Below are 10,429 nucleotides of genomic sequence, written 5' to 3'. Positions count from 1 at the left end.
AAGAAAGAATCTGGAGTCTTCCTCTTTCTTTAATGGACAAACGGATTCTCACAGCTCTTTGAGACAGTTTGTCCACACGGTTCTACTTTTAGAAAATAATTTGACAGAACAAAATGACAAATCTCAGTTATTTGTTAACGTTGGGATTAAACGGACACCGGGGGTCTGGGGTTAAAGCCACAAAAACAACAACAACGTGACAGCGCTATCGTAGAGAGACAGACAATCATTCACACTCGCACCTACGGCCAATTTAGAATCACCAATGAACCTAACCAGCATGTCTTTGGACGGTGGGAGGAAGCTGGAGAACCTGGAGAGAACCCACGCAGACACAGGGAGAACATGCAAACACCACACAGAAAGGACTCAAACCCAGAACCTTCTTGCTGTGAGGCATCAGTGCTAACCACCACGTCACTGTTCCATTGTCTCCTTCATTATTTTTAAATCTATTTAGGGTTGTGCTACGCCCCGGCTGCACCTCCACTGGCCCTGCAATCTCTTTGGCTGGTGCTTAATCATCTTAACTAGTCACACCTGAGAACTTGTGAATAAAGGGCGTTGTTGCTGTTGTTGCTGCAGAGACCTATTCTTTTCTGCTGCAGAGGCTCACCATATCTCACCTGTTGCCTTTTTTTAATAAAATAAACCCTTATTTCTGTAACTCTGTCATGTGGCTCCCCAAGTTATTTTTCAGGGCATGAATCAAAGCTTAACTTGTTGTTGCCACGTGTTTCAGAACTTGCCTGGTGTAGAAAGCCTCTGGGTGTTGGTGTGACCATCACCACTTTATAATTATTTTTTTGTGCGGTAACCCCGGGGTGGCCCCTGGCGTGCCCGGGAAAGCCGACGAAGACTAGCTGAGGACAAGATAGTTAGAATTTCAGTCTCGTAGGTAGAGAGGAAACTGGGCAAGTTCTGGAACAATGGCGTTCACTGCTTTTACACTGTTCTTTACGATGGGGGGAGGGGAAGTCACTCAGCCCAGTTGAAGGCAGTAACTTTGTGCGGTGCCACATTTGTTGTGATCGTCGTGGGTGCGGCTTTCCATTTTGTGGTAGGTCACTTGTGTGTTGGCTTCATTGAATTCGTAAGAGGTGTGTATGTGTGTGACCTTCTGGCTGTGGTGAAGACGCCTCACCTCAACCTTGGTTTGAGGCAGTAACTTGGTGTCTGTAATCGGTTCGGTTTGTGGCTGTTGTGTGTGACGCTGTGTGGTTGTCGAAATGTGGAGCAGGCGGCAGGTGGATTTAAATGCAAACTCAGACATCTGGTATTTCTGAATGCTAACCTGCGCACAAGTAATAATGGCTCTCACCAGCGTAGGCTACGTACGTAGGTTAGTGATGGGAAGTTCGGCTCTTTTCTGAGAGTCGTTTCTTTTGCCATGGCTCCCAAAGAAGAGCCGGCTCTTTCAGCTCTCAAACGGTTCTTTATTTAGTATCATGTATAGCCTAATATTTTAGCCCAACACAGCAAATACATATTGCGTTCAATGTTTCAAATGAACAAAGCACTGCAGTCAAATCCACACAAGCAAAAACGGAACCAAGCTCAGTAAACAAACGGTACAAATGTCCTTGTGCAGGTTTGTGGTGGAACCTGCTCTTAATATATTTTCATTTTGCAGTGACGACGCTCTGCTCTGCCATTCCCAGTGTATTTTAAATATCAGCCAGATGCTGCTTTCTTCTAAGGGTGTCACTCATAACCAAGTGAACTTGTGAGTCACGCCCTCTCTGTGGTTCACATATTGGTATAATAAGTCCTCACGTGTTATTGGTGACATGGCATCAAAACAAAGTTCCACCCTCGTCCTCGCCCGAGCAGAGATGAATGAACAAAAGGCAAAAAAACAAAAAAACAATGGGGAGCTGGCTCTCATTCAATGGGAATCGGCTCTTCTGATTCACTACCAAGCATCGACTCTTAGAGCTGGCTCTTTGGCGCATGACACATCACTAATGTAGGTTACGGTGTCTATGTCCTGCAGTACTCTAAATGAGCCTAAAGAGTCGACTTGTCAAAGGGAGCCAAGCCAAAAGAGACGAATCTTTGAGAAGAGCTGGACTTCCCAATAATAGCCTTTTGAGGTGGAGGTGTTACGCCCCAATACACCTCCGCTGGTCTTGCGTTGGCAGTGTTTGTGCTTAATTATCTTAACCAACCTCGACTAAGAAGATGTGAACAAAAGGTGTTGTTGTAGTAGAGGCCTAATGACCTCCTTTCACCTGCAGAAGCTCACCTGTCGCCCTTTGGTTTTTAATAAAACATATGTGGCCCTCGAGCCGGCTCGTAACAGGCTGTGATTCAACATGCGTCTAACATAGAGATACTACAAAATGAACTTTGGAGCCGGTTATCACATATTTATTGGTAAATATCCCGTAAAAAGATTGCACTGCAGCTTTTTACGGGATCTTCTTCACGAAGGACAGGTACTCGTTGACGTCGTCGGGGGAGCCCACCACGAAGGGCACCCGCTCGTGCAGAGCCTCGGGCTGGACGTCCAGTATCCTCTGGGTGCCGGTGGTGGCGAGGCCGCCCGCCTGCTCGATGAGGAAGGCGATGGGGTTGCACTCGTAGAGCAGCCGCAGCTTCGGGGGGAGAGAGACGTTAGAAAAGTCAAAGGTTTCTCTTGGAAGACATTCCACCAATCAGGCATAACATTATGACCACCTTCCTTCCACATAATGTTGTTATTGGGGGGGTTCTGCTTCACTGCTCGGCTGACGGGTGACAGATTAAGTCAAAGGTCCAGCCTAGGTACATGCTGACTGCACAGTCTGGTGTAAAGTTTCTCCTCCTGTTTCACTTGTTTACTCGTTGTAAAGAAGGAGGAACAGAAACAGCCTGTACGTCTGACATTCAGGTCACTATAAATACATCCAGAGCTACAACCAGCTTCCAATAAACTGCATGCTTTCAGTTTTCATTTGCCCGAGGTGTTCATACTGTACACACTAAGAGTAAAGAGGTTAACCGATAAGAGGCGACGGCGGTCCATCCTCATCCATCGTTTTTACATATATTTACATGAATACTTGATCCTGTGGTCTAACGGCTTCATCGAGGGCCAGTGGTTACCTTTCCCTTGGGGCTCTTCTCGTTGGCGGGGTACATGAAGATCCCCCCGTAGGCGATGGTGCGGTGAACATCTGACACCATGGAGCCCACGTATCGCGCTCCGTACGGGGAACTGCCGTCCTGCAGGAGGGGGAAGTCGTTTTAGGTTTAAATGTTTTTTTGAATGAGGCTCTGTGACAATTATCCCTCAAGGTCTGTGTTCAAGGAATGCAACTGCTTTTCTTTCACTGCAAAAACTGAAATCTAATGAAGATTAAATGTGTTAGGTCAAAGCAAAATATGAAATCCTCTTATGGGGCAGTTCTGGGGCAGAACTACCACATAGGTCACAGGTTTGCATGTGTCCTTAAATCCTTCCTTTGTATCTACACACAAACTTTAAGCATATTTTCCTACATTATAAGATAATAATTCTTACACATTTCCCTTGTTCATTCCTCTTCTGCAACTGCTTGTCCTCTGGAGGGTTACAAGGGGGCTGGAGCCTGTCCCAGCTGTCATTGGGCAAGAGGCGGGGTACACCCTGGACAGGTCTCCAGTTTTTAGTCTAACAGCACTGGTTTGGAGATATCTGTGGTTTATTTGAGGCTAGATACACTGACTCTTCTGTTTTAGATGTTCTGCTCTTACTCTGGTTGAGCTCATGTTGAACCTCCTCAAACTAGTTTGAGGGATTCAAGGGTTAAAAGGTGTGAAGTAAACTGGTTTGGTCCAGAGTGACTGAAACGCATTTCGTTGCAATGAATGGCTCAGTTTTAATCACACGTGTCCGGTGTAAACAGGTCAGCCAGGCAGCTCCTTTGCTGCAGCAACAGCAGATCTGCTTCAATTCAGAGATCATGACCTGCTCTGGAGCTGAGGAACAACCCATCAGCAAACAGCTGGCAGGTCAAAGTCTATCTGCAGCAGCAGCACACGGAGCGGCTCGAAGGAAGTAAACAAGCTGTGAGAAGAATCCATGTTTGATTTGACCGATCTGATTCTTAATAACTCGTCTTTCACTTCTTCTTGAAGTCACTGCTCCAGGTGCTAGTCTCTGATTTCACACCTCGCTGTCGCACGAACCCGAATCTGAGAACCAGCCAGCTGTCCCAACCTGGGCTTCGTGTTCAGACCGGCACAACGTGATGCAGAGTCATGTGCTTGCTGAGTCACATCCCGCTCAGCACAAGGCCAGGGGTGTGTGTGTACTGTAAGAGTGCGTGTGTGTTCATAGTATTTCGTAAAGCCTCCCACGCACAACTAAAAAAGAAGAAGAAGACATCAGAGTTAGTGTGAAAATAAGTTCCTAAAATAAAAAAATACAGAAAACGAAAAAAAACAAAAAAAGAGCAGTGGGAAAGTTTTTGAGGGTGAGATGAGTCTAAAAATGATTTATTAGTTTTAGATGTTTGATCTGAAAGAACTGATCAGATCATCTGACTTTGAACAGGTGAACTCCATGTTATTAATGTTAATGCACATTTCTGCACCTTATTAATATATGTTTTGCACGTTTCTTTTACTAGATCTTGTAGCTTGAACTATTTTATTTTACTAGTTTATTTAGTTTTTTTAATTATTATATTTTATATTTATTTTATTTTTAAATGATTGTATTTTTATATTTATTTAGTTTTGTTTTATTTTTTATCATTTTTATTTTATTTTTATTTTAATTGTATTTTTTTCTTTTAGTATTATTTTTATATATCTTTTTTTCTATTTTCTATTTTATTAATTATTATGTTTTATACTTATTTTATTTTATGTTTTAATTATTATACTTTTATATTTATTTTGTTTTGTTTTTTTTATTTTATTTGTATGTTAATTGTATTTTATTTTTTCGTATTATTTTTTATATTTATTTATTTATTTATTTATTTTTTAATTATTTTTATTTTATTAATTATTATGTTTTATATTTATTTTATTTTATTTTTTAATTGTTATTTTTTTATTATTCTTATTTTTTTAACCTTCGCTTTTTTTTACTTGTTGTTCTCAGGATTTTTATTTTTTTAAGTTTTCCAGAAGAAGATTAAAACTTATATTTACACTGAGTTCATATTATAGTTTATCTTTCTTCCAAAGGCCAGACTTTCCATTTTAAATCTATTCTGCACTTTTTCAGCATGCAGCCTCAGGCTAATGAAGAAGAAGAAGATGAAAAAAAATTGAGCAGAGAGGATTAACAACTCAGTCTAAACTTGACCTGCAGGATTTCTTTTCAACCTTGTGATACAAGTTCTTGTAGTTTCTCAAAACAGCACGCTGACGCAATCTGCCAAGTCATGGTGGTGAAACATATAACTATGAGTGTTCATGAGAGACAGGGAACTCGTGGCTGATACTCTGAACTCTAAGTATATCTGACAATCTTTCAGGGTGCGTGGAAATGCACTGACTGACCAAACTGAAATGATTCTACATCACATGTGTGTGAGGAGGAAGCTTTTAGAGAGAATCCGCTGACGATCCAACGAACATGACCGTCATGTTCGTGACCGTGCTGAAGAACCGCTGAGTGGACATCAGTGTTTCCAGATGACAAAGCTGCTGTTTCCTGAAGAAAAAACAAGATGTTTCCTGCCGGTCACCATCCTGGAGCTCAGCTGACCGAGCTGCCGCCCCATCGTCCCGTCTGACTGAACTGTCACACTAGACTGACTGTCCAGTCACATGATTCCCTTCAGGTCACGGTTTGACCACTCGGCCCGTGATGCTACTTCACTTCAACCTTTAAGACTCAAGAGATTCACCTTAAATCTCCGATCAGGCGTAACATTATGACCATTTTCCTAATATTGTGTAGGTCAAAACAGTTGAGACTCATCAGAGAATGGACATGGGCCTTCTGAGGGTGTCCTGTGGTGTCTGGTAACAGGATGTAAGTGTTAGTGGGGGTCTTTGAGGGGAGGGGTCTCTGTGGATCATCCCACAGATACTTGATCAGTTTGGGATCTAGTGAATTTGGAGGCCAGGTCAACACCTTGTGATGTTCTTCATGTTTTTTTTAGCTGTTCCTAAAGTGTTTTTGTGGCTGCATCCTGCTGGGGATGGCTGCTGCCATCAAGGAGTGTCATGGGGTGGGGGGGTGCCTGGTCTGGTCTAGGTGGGTGCTACATGTCTAAGTGACATCCTCACCAATGAATGCCAGGTCCAAAAGTTTCCCAGCAGAACACTGAATTGTCACAAGATGGTTTAAATGTTATTTACTTCTCCTGTCAGTGGTTTTAATCTTGTGGCTGATCGGTGTATAAAGTGTGAAAGTGAGCGTTGTAATGTAGTATAACTTATATTTGAATTTCACCTGTGCTCAGCTTCTTTTGTGCGTCACAAACGCTGAGTCAGGACTCACATGACGAGCTTGAGAAGCCGCCGCCGTTTGAAACCCTGCCTCAGGACGGAGCAGAGGTTCAGCTCTGAGCCCGTCAACAAGTCTAGGTGTCAGATTTAAGAAAGCACAAACACGAAGCGGGACTCGTTCACGTCACACCTCTCTCAGGTTAGGCCGAGGCCTCGCGTCGCTTCGCGTTGTTTGGTTCTGCGTTCTGGTGGTGGTGTTGCTCTCACCTCCGGGTACTTCTTGTGCTTGAGGTACTCGTTGATGGAGGGGTGGAAGTACTTGGCGTAGCCCTCGTTCAGACTGTAGATCTTCCCTTTCTGCTTGATCTTCACGTTCCTCTCGGTCAGGATGAACTCGCCGACGGCCTGACGGGAGAGAGTCGTTAAAGGAAAGGCTCCACGTGGAAACACATTCAGTGTTCTGCATTAAAACACAGTGATCTGTTGCGTGAATTGTGCGCTTAAAAACAACACAACAACAGGATTACTATTTAAAGCCCATAATAACTAAAGCTGCTTTTAAAAAGGTAAAGTCCAGGAGATGTTTACGTAGATATATTGGCTCCTTAATAAGATATAATGAGTTACCTAAGGTCAGGGGTACTGATAAGGAAAATACACCCAGTCTTTGCTTTAGACGTCTGGAACATACAGGGATCAGGCATAACATTATGACCACCTTCTTTGGGGTGGGATGGCAGCCTTTGGGTCCTATGGGTTGAGGGGAGGGCCCTCTGTGGATCATCCCACAGATACTTGATCAGTTTGGGATCTACTGAGTGTCATTGCTATGGGGTGGGGGTGCCTGGTCTGGTCTAGGTGGGTGCTACATCCACACCAATGAATGCCAGATACACAAGTTTCCCAGCAGAAAGTTGACTTGTCACAAGATGCTCGATGTCATTTACTCCTCCTGTCAGTGGTTTTAATGTTCTGGCTGATTGGTGTATACTTTCTACTACATGGGGCCAATAAAGCGGCAGATTTATCTGAGTTTAACGGCCCTTGACTACAGCGCGGAGGAATGATTGACAGAATAACGTCCGTTTTCTTAAAAGGAGTCAGTTACGGGGCAATGAAACCACATAAAACTGGACCGAGGGAGATAACACATCACAGAGAGTTTACGCTCAAAAGAAAAAAAAAGCCTGGAGACAAACTCACGGGGTCCAGCATGAAGAAGTTGAGGCCGGCGCCGGTGCTGAGGGCCACGAGGGTGGCGCTGCCGTACAGGGCGTAGCCGGCACACACGATGTTGTGGCCCGGCTGCAGGGCGTCCTTCTCTGTGGGCTCCCCGTCCGTTATCTGGACGTCACCGGGGAAGGAACAAAACAAAATAAATGATTAAAAAGTGAATTATGTAAACTAGCAGGATCCACTTATTTAACAGGAACAGAGGAGAGACACTGAGGCTGTAATAGAAACACAGGAGAAGAAGCTTTAAATTTGAATCTTGATTTAGAGAATGTCTATCTGTGCAAACATTAATAACACAGATTAATTATCAGTTTTAATTACAACATTTTGAACCTAGAAATGCAAGAAAAGGCATGAAATTCTGATGTAATTTAAAATAAAACAACTCTAACAGAGGCAGAGTGAACCCAGTGGTTGTGTAACTTTGTGTTTGCAGTGAATAAAACAATAAATGCAGATTATATGAAGCTGAAATCCTGGATTAGCTGGACAGCAGCGCCCCCTCATGGCTGCAGACTGCTACTGCACTTTCAAACCAATTAAAAACATTTGTGTAGCAAAGATGAAATATTAACTATTGATCTGCTCTGTCTCCTTTTATTTTTGCACATGAAATTGTATTCATCAAATTGTATCAAACAGGATTTTAAAGCTCTTATATTTAAAAGCACAGTGCTGAATACAAACCAGTAACTGTTCTGAAAAGTGAAAAGGGTTTTGCAAACTTTCCCCAAATAAACAATCCATTTACTACGTCTGCAGTGAGCTTCTCGACCTTTCAAGACCTGCTGCATGATTTATTATGAGATTAAATAAGAAATACTGCTTTGTTCCTGAAATGTCCCCTTTTACATTCTTTTTTTTTTCACATTCAGTGACTGCATGCTTTGTGCATCTCTGCAGAGGTCACACTCACCCGTTTGTAGATGGCGAATATGGTGCCGATTGAAGCCAAGCAGTCGATGTTACTGGAGCCGTCCAGAGGGTCGAAACAGACCACGTACTTCCCCTGTGGTGAAATTTAAACACGCTAGTTTACAGTATACTTGTTCTTAGTCACTTATTTCTAACATAATGTGCATTCTCTCTCTTTTTTATATTAGTTGGGGGGCCTTTGAGGATCATCCCACAGATACTTGATCAGTTTGGGATCTGGTGAATTTGGAGGCCAGGTCAACACCTTGTGCTGTTCTTCGTGTTTTTAGTTGTTCCTAAAGTGTTTTTGTGTGTGTGTCTGTGTCAGGCTGCATCCTGCCGGGGGTGGCTGCTGCCATCAAGGGGTGTCATTGCTATGGGGTGGGGGTGCCTGGTCTGGTCTAGGTGGGTGCTACATGTCTAAGTAACATCCACACCAATGAATGCCAGGTCCAGAAGTTTCCCAGCAGAACACTGAATTGTCACAAGATGGTCAATGTTATTTACTTATCCTGTCAGTGGTCTTAATGTTGTGGCTGATTGGTGTATATATGAATTTATGTGGAAACAAGACATAACCGACTTGGTTTATGGGACAAACATTAATACACATAAATCCTTTGCATCCCTCTCCACACTGTGGACATTCATAGCGAAGCGCCGCTGTCCACCTACTCACCCTCTTATCCTTGGGGGTGATGATGAGCTCCTTGTTCTCCTCCGACACCATGCAGCAGGTGCTGTAGGAGGCCCTCAGCATGTTGATGACCAGGGTATTGGACAGAATGTCCAGCTTCTTCACGTCGTCGCCCGTCACGTTCACAGAGCCCGTCAGGCCCTGCCTGCAAGGACCAACCAGCAGCCGAGCTTCAGAGGACTGAGAGACGACTCGCAAGCGTGAAAAAAGACATTCAGCTACTGGTAGACGGCAGAAGATCTAGTCGAGGACAATATTATGGGACTCAAAATAAGAGGAAGTGGAATATAATTTCCTTTTTCCTCTTCTGAGACACTCTTTATGACTTGGCATGATTTCACTCACTCAGCTCCTGGAAAACTACAACCACTGCCCTGGTTATTGCCTCAGGTTTAAACTATTCAAAACGTCCCCATAAAGGGCACCTGAGAAACCTTAACAAACCTCTACTACCTCAAGATTAGAGCCCTGAAATGATCCTACATCACGTCCCGTGTACACTGGAGCAGACTGACCTCTACCTGGCACAAATCCACTCATTCAGCCCATTGTTTAGTGATGAAATCAGAACAGATCTTTCTCTTGACAACAACCTCTAAACTTCTGAACCGGAGCACAAACACAACCCCTCACGCCTCCTTCACCTAAACCTAAACACGTGGAGCATCCACCCTGATTCTGACTGCAGTATTTGTGCAGGTGAATACTCACAGGTGGACCAGGCCTGCCTTGCGCACGGCAGAGGAAATGGCTTTGATGGCGGTCAGCATGGCGTTGATGAGCTGGGTCAGCTCGCCGGTTGCCCCTTTAGCCTGGCGGCCCGTCTCGATGACGAACCGGGTCAGGGTCCATACGTCCGTGTCGAAAGCCGACTGGTCCGACATGCTGGCGGCTTCTGCTTGTAGCGGGGGACGGACTGTGAGTGAGCGACCTCACCAACAGCCACGTCCTTCTCATTCCCGGAGCCACGAAGGGAGGCCAGGCGATCTATTTGCGAGAGCAGCTGAGTGGAAGTGTGTGTGTGTGTGGGTGTCAGGTGTCAGACACCGGCACAGTTTAATGCCGCACACAACTTTTATCAGCTCTTTAATGCGTTATAGTCAAGAGTTTGCAACACGTTAGGGTTAGGGTAAGGGTTAAGGTGTTGGGAAACACCAGAGCTCTTAGGTAAATTTCTCGACATTTGTTTGCACATGAACT

At 44.1% G+C, this 10,429-nt stretch overlaps 1 protein-coding gene across 1 annotated transcript; it reads right to left on the bottom strand.

Annotated features, from left to right (window-relative positions):
• Positions 1-2,208: 2,208 nt before the first annotated feature.
• fbp2 (fructose-1,6-bisphosphatase 2) lies at positions 2,209-10,113 on the bottom strand (the record flags this gene model as incomplete). The annotated part of the gene is made up of 7 exons (XM_084551221.1): positions 2,209-2,600; positions 3,091-3,210; positions 6,649-6,786; positions 7,585-7,725; positions 8,534-8,626; positions 9,212-9,374; positions 9,941-10,113. 7 exons carry the CDS (start codon positions 10,111-10,113, stop codon positions 2,415-2,417), a joined length of 1,014 nt encoding a protein of 337 aa, XP_084407347.1. The 3' UTR covers positions 2,209-2,414.
• Between the last annotated feature and the right edge of the window lie 316 nt (positions 10,114-10,429).

The sequence above is a fragment of the Chelon labrosus genome (genome assembly GCF_963514085.1).
Source record: "Chelon labrosus genome assembly, chromosome: 9".
NCBI classification, from domain to species: Eukaryota; Metazoa; Chordata; class Actinopteri; order Mugiliformes; family Mugilidae; genus Chelon; species Chelon labrosus.
This window is presented reverse-complemented; position numbering and strand designations above follow the sequence as displayed.